General features: G+C 35.0%; 3 protein-coding genes across 6 annotated transcripts; 1 reads left to right on the top strand and 2 right to left on the bottom strand.

Moving 5' to 3' along the window:
* Positions 1 to 551: 551 nt before the first annotated feature.
* On the bottom strand, positions 552 to 2,128 carry LOC113309460 (high mobility group B protein 13-like). Its single transcript, XM_026557880.1, has 3 exons — positions 1,048 to 2,128; positions 879 to 947; positions 552 to 791 (listed from the first exon to the last, which is right to left on the bottom strand). The coding sequence occupies exons 1-3, from the start codon at positions 1,516 to 1,518 to the stop codon at positions 702 to 704; spliced, it is 630 nt and encodes a 209-aa protein (XP_026413665.1). The 5' UTR covers positions 1,519 to 2,128; the 3' UTR covers positions 552 to 701.
* Positions 2,129 to 2,460: 332 nt separating this feature from the next.
* On the top strand, positions 2,461 to 4,501 carry LOC113308188 (probable leucine-rich repeat receptor-like protein kinase At5g49770). Of its 4 annotated transcripts, none has more exons than XM_026556667.1 (4): positions 2,461 to 2,762; positions 2,838 to 3,470; positions 3,587 to 3,658; positions 3,978 to 4,501. In XM_026556667.1, the coding sequence occupies exons 2-4, from the start codon at positions 3,334 to 3,336 to the stop codon at positions 4,090 to 4,092; spliced, it is 324 nt and encodes a 107-aa protein (XP_026412452.1). In that variant the 5' UTR covers positions 2,461 to 2,762; positions 2,838 to 3,333; the 3' UTR covers positions 4,093 to 4,501. The 4 variants fall into 4 exon arrangements, with proteins under 4 accessions (XP_026412452.1, XP_026412453.1, XP_026412451.1 ...); XM_026556668.1 differs by having other exon boundaries at positions 2,461 to 3,190; positions 3,324 to 3,470; XM_026556666.1 differs by having other exon boundaries at positions 2,462 to 2,762; positions 2,937 to 3,470.
* Positions 4,502 to 13,661: 9,160 nt separating this feature from the next.
* On the bottom strand, positions 13,662 to 15,107 carry LOC113308524 (60S ribosomal protein L23A-like). Its single transcript, XM_026556977.1, has 3 exons — positions 15,046 to 15,107; positions 14,681 to 14,855; positions 13,662 to 13,975 (listed from the first exon to the last, which is right to left on the bottom strand). The coding sequence occupies exons 2-3, from the start codon at positions 14,721 to 14,723 to the stop codon at positions 13,662 to 13,664; spliced, it is 357 nt and encodes a 118-aa protein (XP_026412762.1). The 5' UTR covers positions 14,724 to 14,855; positions 15,046 to 15,107.
* Between the last annotated feature and the right edge of the window lie 4,765 nt (positions 15,108 to 19,872).

Genomic DNA, 19,872 nt, shown 5'->3' with positions numbered 1-19,872 from the left:
GACGAACTTTTTCCTGAAGACTGCAGACTTCCTTTTGCTAAATGGATGCATAAATATTCGAGTATCATTAATCAATCCACATGCTCTGTCCGTTGGAATGATATGTTGTTGAAATTGACATGTGTGGTGGTTACATTGCTTTTAATTTTTTGGGCTAGTACACCTTATCCTGCTTCTCATCTTGTAGAGCAACATCAAGAAAACGACCATCTAGGCTGGGTTCAAAGAAAGTTCACTTTGATCTCCAGATCGATTGGATCGGCAGAATTACCGTTGTATTCCTTGAGGGCAGGCATTTTATGATCCTACAGGAACAGTGACCTGAAACACTAGTAGTCGCAGGTGGTAGAGTTATTTGAGCTCAGCTTGAACTTCTGACTTATATCCTTTGGAGATCCCATACCCAGAATTTTTCATGACCCACAAAGGTCACATTTCAAAGCAGCAGAGTTAATTGAAAAGTACACCTTCAAACATTCGTCATTTTGATTCGTACATTTCTGGCAGCTTACAATCTTTAAAGATCAGATCTACTTACTCCATTGTGAATGCTGACTTAAACACGACATTGTGAATTGGATCAAGAAGAGGAGAAAGAATACAAATTACAAATGGATGAAAAGAAAATATTGAGCTACTCGTATTATTTTCTCTGGTTTTGGGTATCACATGCTATAGTTCAGACAAAACGCATAAACACATCAAAAGAAAACCAAGCTCTGATCATCATCATTTACCCTCGAGGATGACGATGCTTCTGATTTCTCTATCTCATTTTCTGTTTCCTCCTCCTACATTGATATAAAAATCAAAAAAAATAAATGGGAGAAAATTGACTAATTATATGGAGGAAAAAACAGGTAAAGCAAAATTGATACCTTCAATTGAGATTCTTTAATCTTCTTTGCTTCTTCAATTTCTCTAAGCGATTGGATTCGAGTAGCTCTCTGCAAAATACAGAAAATTTGAACTCGATTGAAATAAATAGTTACTCACTCAGATCGTACTGATAATTATCTTCATCTCTACCAAATCTGATTCACTTACCATACAAAAGGATCTAAGTTCATTCAATCTCTGTAACTTGACAACTTCCATTTCCAATTCCTTCTGCATCTTCCCTCTCATCTCCATCTCTTTCATTTCCATATCCAATACCAAATCCATCTCTCTCAACATCTTTTCAGTTCTCTCCTTCTCCAATCTCAATCTCTCAAGTTTCTTCCTAATCACACCTAATTCCTCAGCTAATGATGAATCAAACGATTCAATCTTAATCGGAACATTATCATTATTAGTACTCTGAGTGATCTCCAGATCTTTATTATTTTTCTCAACTTTCTCCATTACATTGAAATAGTTCTCTTTGCCAGTTAATGAAATCTCTATCCATTCAGACTTCCCCTTTCCCTTACTCTTAACTCCATCATCAGTGATCGGATTTGCAGGAATGTTCTTGAGTTGTAGAGGTGTTCTGCCATTTTTTTGCTTCATTTTCTTGATTGGAGTTGTTAACATTGTTTTGGACTGATAAAGTGAAGTGAGAATGGAGTTTGAGTTTGTGTTTGAAATTTGAAAGATGTAAGCGGCGATAACGGTAAGTATATCTACAAAGTTTGTATATTAATCAGCTGGGAGTTGAATCTCGATCTCTTCAAGCGGAAAAAAGCCTTGATTCTCGATTACACTCACATGAGTGTCCTTTTTTTTTTCCTCGTTGAAGGATCTTTGGTGGACCCTGGTTATCCAGATTAATAATTGACGGTAGATGATGGACTGAAATGAGATGAGAGCGGATCTCCGAGAAAACATTTTAAGTTGGGTTATGGGCTTTCCAACTCCAACATTAATGTACAACTAAGTTTACTAACTACTCCGAATATAACGAAGTACAACTGTCGGATTCCGAAGTGGTTGTAAAATGTACTCGCCTGTTTCAGTTTTCTGTTTTCTGCAAAGGCATTAGGCACATCGATTTGGATATGGGAGTAGTATATTGTATAGAATTCGCAAATCATAAATAGGTTATTGTGGAAGGAGATAATATGTCATTTATTGATTGTTGTAATGGTAAAGTTTAAGGTTTCAGATGGGAAGATCAAAATATTTTGCTTGAATTGTCAGGAAACTCTCAAGATTCTTGTGCCTTGTAATGTTTCTTCCCGAAAAAAGGTAATGTAATTAGGTAGCTGACAAGTTGGCGAAGTTTTCGAGGACAAGTATTAGGTATGAGGTCTGGTGGCATGAGCATCCTAATGTTATAAGTCAAGTTCTAGATCAACTCTTAATTACTATTGATTTGTTCTGTAAGAGCTGTTGAGTTTGATCTTTAGTTGGGCCGACCCACCGGAGGGCCCGTAGGGAGGGAATCCCTTCTATGGCCATTCTTTTGTCAAGTGAAAACTACAGACAAACCCATTTTTCAGATTTTTCCTACTGTGAAACTCATCCCCAAAAATCCTCGAGGGCGCACCCATTCTGAGTGATAGGATTATGGACAAGCCCATAATTTTGAGAAATTGTTTTTCTTCTTTCCGAACTAACTTAAGGCGAAAATTTCCTTCAAAATTAAAAAGCCATTGTTATTCAATCTTCTCTTGAAGCACAGACATACAAAGATCTCCATTTTCATCGTTGTCATCGTCACCACCGTTTACATATCAGAGGAAAATAATTGGAGACGGAATTGAAGATGAAGAGTAATGGTTAATGAAGGAATTGCAGGTCTTCAACAAAATTCTTTTTACATGCATCGAGCCCTGGTAAATTAGATCGATTCACTCCCCCAAAACCCTAATTCTTATTCTTATTATTAATTTTAATTTCATTTCCTTCAGATTCATTGAGCTAGTTCGAATAAACTGCAGTCTGTATCATTTGCCACAATCAAATTAAATTCCTATAATTTGTTATTGGGTTTCTGTTGCAATTACCAGTTCTTGAGCAATTGGGAAGAAATAAATCTTGGGTACGATTCCATTCATGGGATTTAGGGTTTACTAAGCGTGGAATTGATTTGAAATCGAACAATAAAGAAAATTAGATCGAGATGAGAATGTGCTGAGATGTGTGGTTGTCCTGGTGTTGTTGAGTGGATGTTGGCTGGTGACAGTGCAGCAGAGATGGCGAATGGTTGATCTGATAGTTGCAGTTGAATTGGTGAAACAAAATTGAGCTGCACCCCGTCCAGGTACGCTAATATGCCTGTATTTGCAATTTATATACATCGCAGTGTAACGTTTGTCGAAGGTTCAGTTCCCAGCTAATATTTACCGTCTCTATAAATCCCACTTGCCTCCTCCGCATATATGGTTTTTTTTTAGTCACTCGAAAATGTGTTGGACTGCAATTGCGGTGCTCCGATCTTTAAAAGAGAACTGGGAGAACTCACCACCAAATTGGAACACAGATGATCCTTGTGGTGATCAGTGGGATGGCGTTGGCTGCACTGGTGCAAGGGTTACTTCACTGTGAGATTCCTTAGTTTTGCTCAGTCACAGTGGCAACATAAACTGGTTTTTTTGTTCTTAGTCCTCTTCTTATAACTTAATAACCCTCCTGTCTTTGTTTTATTTTGATCTTTCAGAGAATTATCCAACATGAACCTCAAAGGTACATTGAATGGTGACATTGGAGTACTCGCTGAACTGAGATCATTGTGAGTTTGAGTTTCCTTTCTTCTTCTTCTTAGTATTTAATTGCCAGTGGAGTTCGGAACAGAAGTAGTAAGATATCAAGGGGCACTGTCCCAACGGAGATGATTGTGAAACCTGAAATATGAGTTGTCCTATTAAGAAAATGAGATTATATATTCAATAAATGTAAATATGAATTGGTTCTAGGCAGGTGCAGTGATAATGGTTAGATTTATGTCTAGGTTTTGCAGTTGGTTCCGGTAGAACTGATATTTGTTGTTGTTGGGTCAGTTAGCTGATACTAAAGAAGGTGATTATGGAACTGACAATATTGAAGTTAAGCTGGAATTGCAGGTTAGGATTGAAGGGAATAGATGAGGCTGTTGTACCTGACTCGCAGGTGTTTGTTCTGCGGAATGATACAGTGACTTGTGCTAGTGAAGGACTGAGATTGTAATGGTGCTGGTGCTGCAGTGGCTAGGTCAAGAAGATGGAAGTGAAGAATTGAGCTGAGAAAAAATTAGTGTTGCAAGACATAGCAGGTCTGCAGGTGTAGGGTTTGGTTGCTGCAATTCAAATAGTGGTTTATGGGTCAGATTGCGGTGATGTGTTTGTGACAGAAAAGTGCAGGTAGTATTTGTGGTTGTAGGTAAATAGAAGCTGAAGGAAGTTACATTGCAGCTGTAGAGAATGGGTGTGTGGTGTTGCTGAGTTGTTGTGTGACGCAGTAGTGGATTTGGTGGTTTGCAATGAAACTGGTTGTAATGGAATTTGCAAGGATATTCGAATTTTTTTTACGTTAGGAAAGTATTTTGTATTCGTATAGTTGAATAATCTGTTATGCAATTATGGAATTGGTTGCATAACCTGTTGCATCTATAAAATTTGTTGCATAACTTGATATGCAGTCTAGAAAACGGTTGCATAGCACGTTATGCATCAACTTTTTCGTCACTATTGAAACCAACAAAAACAAAGACTGCATAACTTGTCATGCACCTACAATAATATATGCATTACATGTTATGCATCCGAAAATATGGCTGCATAATGCAATATGCATCGAGAAATTTGTTGCAGAATCTTTTATGTATCGAGAAAATCGATGCATAACCTGTTATGCATCCGAAAATATGTTTGCATAATGTATTATGCATCAAATTTTTATGTACGCACTAAAATCAACCAAAACAATGGCTACATAACTTGTTATGGATGCATAACTTTTTTATGCAGGTGCATAATTTGTTATGCAGTCGAGAAAAGGGTTGCATAATTCGTTATGCATCTGCAGGATGTGTTATGCATCTGTTTTGGTGGTTGCATAATGGTTATGTATCAAGTTTTCGAAAATTTTACCTAAAATGATGATCACCTCCGATTTTTCCGTGAAAAAAAAAATTAATATTGTTGTTTGTACTCGTTGCGTAGCTCTCTTAAAAATATTTCCAACGATATAAAATTTGTAAAATTTCAAGGCGCGGATTTTTAAATATGTTATATCCAAGTTGCGTTGTCAATTATATCCCTGATGCATACCCGTCATGCGGATACATAAACCGTCATGCAGACATTTTTAATAATTTTAGATAATTATGAGTGTCGCGGAAAATAATTATGAGTGTCACAGTATTTAAAATTAATCATGGGCCCGACGATGAAAATATTATTTTTTTTGGCGTGCGCCTAAGTTCCCTTTTGTCAATTGTAGAGTAAAGAAAAATTTCAATTTCACACTCTCATGGCCGAAAATAGCCCTGAGAGGAATCATACTCTTTCTCTTCTCTATTTTCTTTCATAATCCCATCGTCACCAAACCATCCAAAGATGCACACCGACAGCACCATCGCCGCCATCTGTTACCGCCAGCAACTCCGCCACCATCTCCAACTACAGCATCCCATTTCTTCACCTACACCAGCAGAAACAACACCACCACCACCACAAACAACACAGCGCCACCACCTCTTCGGATAACACCTCCACCACCATCTCCATCATCAATTTTCTTCACCCACAACCACCACCTCCGACAACACCTTCACAGCCACCACCTCCGACAAAATCAACAGCACATCCACAATCACCCACAGATCCGCCACCATCTTTACTGATTTACAAATTTCTCAAAAGTGAGATTGATCTTCAGGTAGTCAATCAAATTGATTGTAAATTTCATTCATATCCAATCGAGCAAACCAATTAACAACTCAAAAGTTACTTAAAAAATCCATCACATCGATCAGAATTGATCGAATCGAAGAATTATGAATGATGATAATTTTTCATTTTTCATGAAATTGACAAAATTAGAACTCAAATTGAGCAAATTAATTACAACAAACCCGTACTCCAACATGAGGAATTATTTGATCTAATTCGATTAATTGCATTAGCATAGATTGAAAACTTAAAAAAAAAAAAAAAACAGTAGCAGAAAACTGGTGAAGAAGATGAAGTTGTGGATCCGGTTGATGCAGACAACTCACTGGCCTGACTCAAATTGGTTGATGACTCGGTGATGACTTAGTAATTTCTCCCTTAACAACTTAAACATTTTATGAAGTTTTCATCTTCCCGACTCCATTACACCTTAAGGAGGCGAAGCTGCGGAGAGAGATGGTGATGAGACGACAAAATTAGGTATTAGGTATTTTTTTTGTAATTGAAAAGGAAGTTACCATAAAAGCCTTTGACACATGTTACTCCTTATCTGTGCATTTTGTGTCACATTGCTAGGAGTGTTCGTGGACGTGAGTGTAGAGAACATTAGTAATTTAGGGGGTGTCACCACCATCTCACATGTATGGGGCACTGTATACGTTGAAACGGACACAGTTATTTTGTTTCTGTATATGGGCTCGTTTAGAATGCTTGTCGACCAAAATTGGTTAATTTTTTTTTATCAGTTTTTTTTTTGTTTTCTTTATTTATTTATTTTTTGATAGGAGAAATCAATGGGTGATAATACCAGAATCTGTGTTCCAAACTCGGAAACACTAAATTTTCAACGACCACCACTACGACGGCAACTATCTATGATCTTTTTTCGGTCGGCCCTTTCCACCGTGGCAACGGTTATCTAGTTAGTTTGTCTAGTTTGGGCATGTGTAGGTCTTTTAGTCTTATAATCATGGTTTATTTCAATAGAATCTCCTTCATTTGCTCAAAAAAGAAAGAATTTTTTTTTTGATAATTGTGTTTGGCTTGTATGGTATGAGTTGGAAACATATACATAAGGAAGGATTTGTGTTATGACATATAGTTGGTGAGAAGATATCCAAAATACTATGCAAATTGTGCTCAATTCATTTTTGTGGCATATTGTCTGAAATTTTGTGGAACTGTTGAAAGTTGGAGGGGATAACAATGTGGGAGAATGGGGAGTGAAGTATTAATAGATTTTGGAAAGTAATGTTGTTCTAAAGTAGTTGGAGGGGTAAATGAAGTGTTTGGATGAGTCATGAAGAAAATGTGGAATATCATGTTGGGTATTCGGCTATTGCTGCTTTTAATTAGAAAGTTTCATGGGCTTTATTAGCACCGTGAGCATGAGGTATGAAAAATACTATGACCCCCCTTCTATATGGTTTCAACATATAGAAGCCCCACTAAATGGATCATTCATTGTCAATTTCATACATTAGGAAAATGATATTGTTAGGCCCAAAAAAATCAAATTTTCTTTAAATCTGGCCCATAATTAATTATTATGAATTTAAATTATGACAACAATACCCTTTCCTGTTTATATCATTAGATATTTTCATTTTAGTTTTTGTTTCTCCTTTTCTCTCTCCAGCTCACCGAAAGAAACACCATAACAGAATTATCCTGATGAAATCGATCCTCATAAACCTAACTTTGTGAATCAGAAAGCGTTCGATTCAAACCTGATTTTTCATTAGCAGTTTGTGTTCTCGAAGTTTAATTCAAAATCGCAGGCAAAAGCAAATGAAAATCATTAAAAGATGAATCTGATCGAAAGAGGCGATCAAAATCATCAACAAACAATTTGAAAGGTATGTTGTTCTCTCCTTAATACTTTAATTCCGTCTAAATCATTAAGGTATAGAGTTAGAATTGAAAATTTTGAAAACTTATTTTACGACTTTGAAACTCTTAAAAATATGATTTCAATTGAAATTTCTTGATGAACTCATAATTAGAGCTTAGATCTAATATAATATTTTCAGAATCGCACTTTTCATATAAGAGTTTTGAGAAAAAATTGCCAAAAATTTTCTAGGGTTATTGATCTAATTTCTGTGTATATTTATATCCTTAATAATTATGGTCGATAATCGTTCTTATGATTCGAAATCAGTGAAACATTATCTCTATTACCCATTTATTTCAATGTTATTGGTTGATTTTTTATGGATTTTTTCTTTGATCTGATTCTTTAAATGGTTTAGTCAATGAAAACCATGAGAATGGATTCTGAGATGATGCAAAATCAAACATGAACTACAGATGTCGTTGAATAAAGTATTTGAGTGGCTGAGTTCTCAACTTGTCAGCGGCGTTTCTGTTTTTAGGAAGTATTTGCTTGTTTGCTTCTCTCTCAGATAGTACTTCTAAAGGTTGAGCATGCAGGTGATGATATCTCATACGTAGACATGGTTTAGATGGCATTTGATAACTATATGACTTCTGTTCTTGTCAGCTCGATAAATATTATAGTGGAAAAACAATAAGAAGCTTTAGTGTATACTATCTTTGAGAGTCTCGTATGTACAATTAATGGTATGGAGACAACATAGTCCAATTAGTTAACTAGTAAATTTTCATCACTACAATCATCTCTCTAGGCTATATAACTAAAAAATAAAAATTTACTTATGGCTTGGATTTCCTTTCATTTTTAACTGGCGCCTTTCTTTATTGAGAATGTTGTTTTATATTAGTGTTCTCTTGCTTCTTTCCATATGGTCAAACTATGATCATGATCCAAGGTGTTCTAGAGCATATTACACAAGATATTCATGTTTTCAATTTTCTAAGCCTGACAATGTCTAGAGATTGACCTGGTGTATATATATATATATTCGATTTATTATTTTGTCGTGATTATTTGCATGTATATTCTATCTAAAAGCTTGGTTGTTTTTTTTGTCTCCCAGCAAACTGACGAAGAGGTTGAACAATGTTATGAAGAGTTTTATGATGATGTACATACAGAACTCTTGAAGTTTGAGGAAATTGTGAACTTCAAGGGTGCTTTCTATAGTGTAAGTTTACGTTAAGATATTATTAACTAAGAACTTTTTGAAAGGCTAATACGGCAAGCTAAATGGATGTGTAGCTACTACTTACACGTGCTAATTAGATGTGTAACTTATAAATAGACATGTTAAATGGATGTATAGCTACTAGTTACACATGCTAAATGGATATGTAGCTACTAGTTACACATGGTAATTGGATGTGTAACTTCTAGATACACATGTTAATGGATATGTTTGTCAGGTCTATGAGGTCCCCAGATGGACTAGGGCACAAGATTTGGATGTTTGAATCCAATAGGAAGGAATGTCGACTGCAGTCAGATGGTATCATTTGAGGAGGGGAGTTCATGGTAATTTCTGAACAAAGCATACAAGACAGTGCATTCTAGTTCATTTGATTTTCTTGGCAGGACATTGGTCATATGGTGTTAAAACCATAGATATTGTTGAAAACTTTGAAAGCTTCGTGTCCGCTGGTTTTCTAATTCCTTGAACCATATTGCAGTAGCAATAGAAGAATTTCTTAAATTGAAAGAAAAATTGATTTCTATTGATAGATAACTTGGGGATTTTAATCATTAAGAAGTCAAGTGTTACGAACCAACCCAAGGAGGAAGTAATTAACTCTTTCTTTTCCGCTTTTCGATTGTTACTGTTTTTTGAGATTTTCAAAGTATGTTTTGCTAATGTTTTCTTCTGCTTTGGTTTCAGCAGCTGAAATTGAAACAAAAAAGTTATACTCTGAGATATGCAAGGGAGGGAATGCTGAGGCTATAATCAGAGGTGTTGTACGAGCCGAATTTCAGAAGCTTCCTGATGGTAGTAAGTAAAACTAAGGGTATCATGCATGAGTCTATACTTGGTGATATTATTCTTTTTATTATACTGAAGTATGCCATAGTTGTTGTTGATCCCCAGTTTATGTCCAAGATATACTAACTGAATGTGTAACTGCTAGTTACACTATCTAATTGAATGTGTAACTTTAGATTACACATGCCATATGCATGTGTAATTTCCGGTTACACAAGTCGTATCATGTGTAACTTACGGTTACACTAGTCGTATTACACATCTATTTAAGTTTCTATTGCAACTGATCTCTTAATTGTAATTTATTCTCTTAGCTCCTGCAAATTAGTAAAGCAGTCTATTTGCCAGTTTTGCATTGTTTTCCTTTTTAAGGAGTCTATGGATATACTTATTACAGAAAGTTGAGAGATGAAAATGGTGTCGATTCTGACAAGGGAAAGAAAGTTGAGACTGTCGGCGATGAGATGAAAAGTTTACGTGATTCAAGTGTCAGCAAGGCTGCTGATATGGCTGCTAGGTAATGCATTACTGTGTAAATTATTTGGTTTTTTATATATTTTGGTAAAATGTGTATCATGCATGCTAGGGAGTTCCATACTTTGAAGATTCTGTTGCATGGACCTATAATTTTTAGAATATGGTAGTTTCCTACCCAGAGCTTTTATCTAATGCCACAGGGAACTTGTCTGGAAGGAACTAATTTCATGTCTTAACATCACCAAACAAGAATTTGTTGTGCTATATTCATCCTTGGCATTCAACTTTGTATTTACATCAGTGTTGGTACTGGTAAGACCAATAGGATCATCTTTCTAATGCTGTGTATAACATCACCATGCTTATAATAGTAAATAGCTTCTTTCTGATCTCTTATTTCAGGATATTCTAGTAGTTTACGCCTAGATAGATAAGGATATTGGCTACTGTCAAGGTAAGCAGTGATGATCCTTTGCGTTTTATAGTTGAAAATGTGTGCTTAGGCATTTGTTAGTCTAATGTTAAACTAGCATTGGTAGACTATGGATGTGTAACTAGTAATTACACATGTTAATTAAATGTGTAACTTCTAGGTACACAAGCCAAATCGATGTGTATCTACTAGTTACACATGCTAATTTGATATGTAACTATAAGTTACACATTCTAGTTTTATGTGTATCTACTAGTTACATATGCTAATTAGATGTGTAACTTATAGTTACACATTCTAGTTAGATATGCTTATGTTCTGCCTTTGTGCGTTCGACTAATTTTTTGTGTACGTAGAGCTCAGAATTTACATATATATAGTTAACCTCCTTTCTAGACAAGACATATTTCGTTGCAAGTAGAATACTATTCAGTGTTTCCATACACGGATAATTAAAACTCGCATCCCTTGTTTTTATGCAGTGTTGAGATGCGAGTCAGTTTAAACATCCCCTAGGTTATTCTCGGCCACTCTAAAAGAAGGGAATTGTTAAATGAATAATCATTTTTGCTTGCATAGAAGCTGAATTTCCATTGTTATGTATAGCTCTTGTGGCACATCATGTTTTCCTTTAGTTGGTTATTGTTATGTATAGATTCTTGTGCGTTTTATTTGGCTATTCAGCTTATAACCTTTTCGACCCTCCTGATACTGTTGCAGGTATATCTTTGGAGCATTAGGAGCATACCCAGATGACTGGTTAACTAAAAATGGCAATCATTTTGTCTTTGCCCTCATGTTTTCAACCTCACAAAAATTATTGTAGTCATTGCATTCCGATATGCAACTGATAAACAGAAAATTTTTTATTTCAATAACAACTGAATATGTGCTTTTTTTTTGACGTGTAAGTGTTGAGATAAACATCTATATGCATGTGTAACTTGTAGATACACATGCCATACGCATGTGTAACTTCTGCTTACACATGTAACTGTTGAGATAAATTATTTTAATAATTTTGGGCCTGAATTTAAATTTTATTTAATTATGAGCTTGATAATATGCATAAGGGTATCAAAGTCTTTTAATATTTCGGGTCTAGATTTAAACATCTTTTAATTAAGGGCCTCATATTACGGGTTATCCATGGGTTGGGCCTTACCCTAATTTAAATTAGGCTCAGGCCCAACCCATGGATAACCCATAATATGAGGCCCTTAATTAAAAAAAGTTTAAATCTAGGCCCCGAGTTTTTAAAAGACCTTGATACCCTTATGCATATTGTCAAGCCCATAATTAAATAAAATTTAAATCTAGGCCCAAAATTATTAAATCTAGGCCCGAAATTATTAAAATACAGTGCGAAGGTGTAAACAGAAGTTACACATGCATATGGCATGTGTAACCAGAAGTTACACATCCTTATGATATGTGTAATGCAAAGTTACACTTGTATATATATGCAAATAAATAGACATCAAAAAAAAAACACAAAAAAAAAGTTATTACTTTAATATTCATTTACAATAATTTCTTAGCATGTGTAACTAGAAGTTACACACGCATCTGTTTAGTGTAATTGAGAGTTACATATGTGTCTATCTAGTGTAACTGAGAGTTACACATGCATCTGACTTGTGTATTCAGCGTCAACTCCAGTTCCAGCGAGACCATTACCACGTTTAAGCAATTAGCTTTTATGAAGTTATCTAAAACCTGAAATATAACAACAAGCAATCAGTATTTATACGATTAAAATGAACAGTACATAAAACAATGTATATTTCAGTTTCACAAGCATCTGACTAGTGTAGCTAGCGGTTACACATGCATCTGAATTGTGTAACTGAGAGTTACACATGCATATAACATGTGTAACTAGGAGATACACATTCATCTGGCTAGTGTAGCTAGCAGTTACACATGCATATGACTAGTGTAACTAGGAGTTACACATACATATTGATATGTGTACCCAAAATCAGTATGTGTAAGTAAAAGTTACACATCTAATTAACATGTGTAACTTGCAGATACACATGCATCTGAATTATGTAACTAGGAGTTACACATGCATCTGACTTAGATATGTCAACATAAAATCAGCAAATCCATCTCTAAATGAATAACACTAGCAAAAACGAGAGGTGACTATCAAGCAATTACCAGTCATAAAATAATACAGTTAACCTTGCAAGTGAATGAGAAGCTCTTAATTAAGATATCACTGCTTCAGCAGAAAGACGTTGTTAGCACTGTATTAACAGAAAGACGTTTTACAGCGCTAGTCTAGATGTACCTAAGCCATTTTCATATTATCGATGACGAAGGACATTTTAAGCAACAGAAAGTAAAGCTTCAGACAGTAATTATACTGGCAGAATAATACAAACACCTGGGAACCTTGTGCTAGCACATTAATATCGCAAAAAATGATCACACAACTGATTCAGCAGGGTATAGATATGAACCCAGGAAAACAAAATGCATGTGTAATCAGTAGTTACACATGTAAACAATAGTTACACATGCATATTAGCATAAGTTACACATACAATCATCATGTGTAACTAGAAATTACACATCTAATTATTATGTGTAACTATAAGTATAACCTGCATCTAATTAGTCTAATCTGCATCCACTACTACTCCCTACTACTAGGACTTGATGTTCTTTTCTCAATTTCATAAATATAACCACTATAACATATCCCATCAAATTAGCATGTGTAACTATAAGTTACATATGCATATCCCATCAAATTAGCATGTGTAACTATAAGTTACACATCTAATTTGCATGTGTAACTAGTAGATACACATTTATTTGGCTTGTGTACCTAGAAGTTACATATTTAATTAGCATGTGTAACTACTAGTTACACATCCATAGTCTGCCAATGCTAGTTAAACGTGCAAATTGTCATGCATATGGCTTGTGTGATGTGCAGTTAAACAGATGTATGAGTTAAGTGAAACCATTCCAGACCTATATCCATATACTACCTTTCAAGAAAAAGAAGTAGCTAGTCGTAAGTAATCAAGAAGGCTTACTTGATAACGGTGTTCACTTTATCTGTCTGGATGTTGTACATCTTCTTGAAAGCATCCTTGTTTTCTTCTTCTTGTTGTCTTCAATCTTCTTCATTGCGGACTCGGTGGTGAGTGGGTATTTCAGGATCTGGTAATGGTCCAGCTTGTTCCTTGGTAGTGCACTAATATATTGGTACTTGGGATTCCTTGCCTTCTGCAATGTCTTTGGCCTGTGAAATATGACTGATGTGCAGATATTCTTAGCCTTCTTCTTAATGGTTGATGCTCCAGCTTTGACAGCCTTGGAAGCTTTGTTAGCCAGCACCTTGGGGTCAGCCTTCTTAGTAACTACATGACAAGCAAATGATATCAGTACCATAGCAGCTAGAACACTTCTCATACAAATGAACAAAACAGGACATCCAAAAATCAAAAACCAATGGACACAGAATAGTCAAATCTATCTCATAACTGAATAAACTAGAGCAAGTATACAAAACTTAATAGTTCACCCTTACAGAGTTACAGACTCTACAAAAAGAAGGTAAAATTAAAAATGTTACAGTTAGATAGAAGTTTCATATTAGGTTACATATGCATATACCATCAAATTAACATGTGTAACTATAAGTCACACATCTAATTTGCATGTGTAACTAGTAGATACACATTCATTTAGCTTGTGTACCTAGAAGTTACACATTTGATTAGATGTGTAACTACTAGTTACACATATATAGTCTGCCAATGCTAGTTAAATGTGCAAACTGTCATGCATATGGCTTGTCTAATGTGCAGTTAAACAGATGTAATGTGCAGACCTATATCCATATACTACCTTTTGATATACATTCATTCAACGGAAAGCATTGACCCCTTTGATATACATTACAAAATCCATATACTACCTTTACAAGGATGCATAAGTCAACAGTAAAAACCAATCATTGACAGGGATGCTACCGTAGTAAATTTATCAGAACAAGTTAACCTTGATCACAAAAAAAACATAAATTTAAAAAAGAAGAGAACCTTGTGAAATCAGCTAATTACCTGTCACCACTAGCACCAGTAGTAGAAACTTAAAATAGTTCATCCTTTATCTTCTCATCATCTCCTTCAATTCATCAATTCTGAAAAACACCACCACTGACTTCAAAATCCTCCTTCAAACCTGCTCCAATACCACCACCTCTACCACCACATCCTCCTCATACTCCTCCAGATTCTGCATCTCCACCATCAACACCACCATAGATTCGTTAACCAAACTCAACATATATAGTCAAGATAAGCAACATAAAAACACCAACAAGAGTCCACAACTAGCTCCATTAGAATTATGAGAGATCAGCGTTTTTATTAAATGGAGAATTTAACTAGTATTATCAACAAATCGGCAGAAACAAACAACAAACCTAAACATACCTAGATTCAAAACCTGTTGATTCAATAAAAATAATGTTCTTCTCCGATCTGAATAAAGTCAACGAAACAAAAATCAGAACCTTATCAAACTAAGAAAGTAGAACTACTAAATCAGGAAAACCTATTGAATTAAATAGAAAACCTTACCTGAAGTAGCTTCGAAACAACAAATTAGAGTCAATTTTATTTTCGGATCACATAACTAGGAATTTTAATTGAATTAAACAGGATTAGAAGGGAGAAACTTATCTTTCTCACTTTTTGTTGTTGAATCTTCAGATCTAATAGTTGATGACGAATTCCATTGTCTCTGCATCTCGATTTCGACTTATTCACAAACAAATGATGATCTACAAACATCATCAGTAGATACAGATACAGAAGTAGAGATTGATGTCATTTTTTCCTCTTCGTCGTACATCGGCATCCATAGATGACATAGATCGAAAACCACTAAATTCTTTTAGCAGAAGATAGAGTAGAACAAAAATCTCTATACATAATTGATTCTTTCTAAATCACAGATCGATTTGCTTGCAAATTGTTGATGTGAAATCAATCAGAAGATTAGATCTTGTACAACCGAATAGATAAAACCCTAGAAAATGAATCTATGAGAGCAACTCTGGTTTTAGACGGAGAAAGAAAATGAAATAGAAAATGAAAGTATCTTCTGTTATTCCTCTTGTATAAATATTAAAGGGTATCCTTGGTATTATTAAAATTCGTAATAATTAATTATGGGCCAGATCTGAAGAAAATTTGATTTTTTGGGCCTAGTAATATCATTTTCTTAAAGTATGTAGTTGACAGTGGATGATCCATTTAGTGGGGCTTCTATATGTTTGAACCCATATAGTTGGGGGTTCTAGTATTTTTCACTTATTGCATTGCATTTCAATTTAATTTTCATTGGATGACGACTTTTTTTGGTGAGGGAATTTTATAAAAAGATCGTACTGCTGCTTAATTCGGTACTACAAAAAGGTCACATACCATTAGGATACTTTAACAACCATGTCATACTTTCATCTTATTTTTGATGCAAAGAAAGGTCTTATTTAAGAACATAAACTTAATATATTGTTTTGATCTTATATAACATGACTATAAATGAAACTAGGAATGTTACTACTCACTCCCAATTGATTTTTTCTGTTCCAGCAACCTTTGACAAAATATCTGCTACTTTGTCTCCATGTTATATTCTTTCTTCCTTTTGTAACTGCATTGACCACCAACTTTGATTCCATTTCAAAATTCACATGCTCTAGTGTAAGTTGTTGAGCCCTTGTAGTTATGCATTCAATGGCTTGTTGATGAATGCATATATGTCTCCGTTTGAGTTACCAACGCAATCATGAATAATCAGTACAGTATTCCAACAAAATTAGTTGATTGTTTAAAAGATCCATCGATGTTAATAGTAAGAACCGCGCGTTTGAGATGTGAAAACGCGGGTACTAAAATACACCACCAACTTTTTCTTAGGAAATATGTATGGAAAAACTCAATACAATTCCGAGAGTTCAACTTAATGAATCTCAATCAAGAAATAGTATCTAGTTATATCTCTATCTCTCACAATCAGAACGTTACATACATAAGTCTGTGATCCTGATTTACGTGTGAGAGTACTTGCGTAATTCCAAAGATCAATTTCTCAAGTGATCAATCAAGTCTGTATCCACCAAACGAGGTCGGATGTATCTATTATAATTGATTAACGCACAACCTGTGATATTTCAATTATAAAGATAAACAATATAATGTCGAAAAAGAAGTAACACAGACACCAGAAATTTTGTTAACGACCAAACCACAAAAGCAGAAAGCCCCGGGACCTAGTCCAGATAGAACACCAAACTGTATTAAGCCGCTACAGACACTAGCCTACTACCAATTAACTTCGGACTGGAATGTAGTTGAGACCGAATTAAACCCTACCAGCAATTCATTTACATTCGCGTTTCTTACGCCTCTTGAATCCCAGAAGAACTTCGCGCAATTGATTCCCTTAGGTGACGTCACACCAACTAAGAGTTGCTTCAACTCAATTGAAGAATTTAAACCAATCTGCCTTCCACAGATTAAGTCTTTATGTGATTTTCTTCGCGATCAAAAGTTATATCAAGGTGATGGAAATCGATAGCAATAGAAAAAGTTTAACTAACCTCAAATTCCGAACTTATGCAACCCGAAGTGCAGCCTAGATTATTATTCACCTCACAAGTATAAAACTTGTGGAATCAGCAAAGTCTTAGACGAAGAAAACTTTGATGATTTCTATCTATCTTGTTCAAGTGAGAAACTCAACAATCGAACAAGATCAGGATACTCGAGTTATTAAGATAAAAGATAACTGGACATGGCTTCACGAATCCCAATGAAGTATTTGTAGTCACTAAACCCTAAAAGGGTTAGGAAAAGGACCACTCTAGTTTTGCAACTGGGACACACCAAGGAAAGTAGTGTCGGGATTCAAAGATCCCAGTTGCCTGAAGTTCCCCTTTTATAGACATTTAAAGCATAAGTTACTTTAGATTTAGCTAAGATAACTTTAGAACCAAGCAAACAATATCCACTGTTAAATGAATCTTTGAATATGATTTACATAACATGATATATACTATGGTTAGGATGAACCATAACCGAACTGTGTATAAGACCACGCTCATGAATGGTTATCCGAAGCTATCCAACTGAACTATAAGCTTGAGCATTTTCATAAACACTTAAGACTTACCTCGAAACACAATCAAGTGATCATATATGTCTATGGTGTTTTTTGAAATTATTCAAATGCAAATTATCTCGGAGAAATAATTTAAGCGTACAAGATATTAATTGACGTGGTAAGTAGGTGTACAAGGTACAAACGCTTAACTTATTCATGAATAGTTGTGTCACAGCACGTGTACCGGTATGTAAACATTAACAAATAATTGAGTTCCGAAGTTCACAGAATTTTTTGGTATGCGTACTGGTATGGATACCATTTTAAGCATAGCTGAGTTCCGGAGTCCATAAAACTTTTGTGGTACGTGTACTGGTATGGATACCATTAAACATAGCCATGTTCCAGAGTCCACAAACTTTTCTGGTAGGTGTATCGGTATGGATACCAAGTCGGTTCTGTAACCCACAATTCTTTTCAAGTACGCGTACTGGTTTGCGTACCAATCAGGATTCATGAGTTCCCACACTTTTAAGGTGTGGATACGAATATGCGTACCAAAAATCTGTTTGTTGACATATAGCTACTTTGTTTCATGTACTGAGTTCATGCATTACGGCTTCATACTTATAACAGTTTTCCCAGTTTGTAAGTCTGGTATGTACACTGTCTTATATTCGAATATATAGTAGTTCTATATTTCTCTAAATTGATTCGAAACATTTCCGAATAATATCAATGACACATATCACTGTTTAGGATATTTTTGAATGATAAAACTTGAATCATGATTTTGATTGTGAACAATAAATTGTCCTTGACCAAAATTTATCAAGTATGAAATGTTCATTAAGCTTAGTCATACTTCGAGAACTAATTACAAGAAGAATCTTGACTCGAAATTCTTGATATGCTTATGATAGTCTAATTAGTTACGTGACGTCTTCTCATCGATATAAAAATGAATATAACTTGAGAAATAGGTGGTTCAGTCTTCACTTTCCTTTTGTTGAAGAAGTTATCCAAAAGCTTCGGTTGAACTTCGCCTTCAAACGGTAGAACGCAATGATGACTGCCGTGATATGCGTTTCTCAACTGCAATTCTATCATAATCCGAGACTTAACTAATTGTAGAACAGAAATCAAGATATAGTTTTAACAACTAAATTTGACAACAAGATTGAGATAGAAACACTTGTGAGTTCGACCGAGCAATGCTCTAACAGGATGTATCCATGCTAAGTTAGAATTACTTATCCCGTTTATACTTTTTGTTGGGGATATGGGATTAAAGAATGTTATGTTTGAACTCTTGTAACAGTCCTATCCTAGTTTAATTCTTTCTATTGAAAAACCACCTCACACCTTTCACTCCAAATAAACCAAGCTACAAATGACTCTCTTTACAACTTCCATTTCAGTAATGTGTCCTACCTGACAGTTTTTAAACCAACTAATAATCTACTCATTTGGATTTTGATGTTGATTATTAACCCTACCCATACAATCAATCAAATTATTATTGTAAAATTACATTTCATTAGAAGATGAGTGTTATCTTTAACAACTGGACAATCCAAAAAACAAGACGTATCTATGTTTCTGGCAGCAATACATATTCTTTATCTTGTTGGTAATACATTTGTTAGGAATTTTCAAACAAACTGCTGAATTTTTGATAGCAATGGTCGTTAGAGCACTGCTCGGTCGAACTCGCAAGCGTTGCTATCTCAAGGTTGTTTCTCAAGTTTAGTTGTCAAAACTATAAGTCTTGATTTCTAGTCTACTTATAGCTATGTCTCGGATTAGGATAGAATGTGTAGTTGAGCTTTAGACTTAACGGCGTTCATCGATTGAAGACGAAGAACTACTAAGGGGAGCTTGTGGAACTTCATCAACAAAAGGTATGTAGAGACTTGAACTCATATATCACTTAGAAGTCTATTTCTATTATATCTCCTATTGAGACAAAAGTCGTATAGCTATATAGACTTTACTTTATACACATTTGATATTTCGAGCTGAGTTTAACTCGCTTACATATTTCTCGAAATATGTGTTGGTAAGCTTTCGCTTTAACCAAGTTCATCTTTATTCTCGACGAAGGTTAAAAGATGATCATGTGAAAATCTCCTGGTAA

The sequence above is a fragment of the Papaver somniferum genome, chromosome 9 (assembly GCF_003573695.1).
Source record: "Papaver somniferum cultivar HN1 chromosome 9, ASM357369v1, whole genome shotgun sequence".
Taxonomy (NCBI): Eukaryota; Viridiplantae; Streptophyta; class Magnoliopsida; order Ranunculales; family Papaveraceae; genus Papaver; species Papaver somniferum.
The sequence above is the reverse complement of the archived record's forward strand: the minus strand, read 5'-3'. Positions and strand labels throughout refer to the sequence as shown.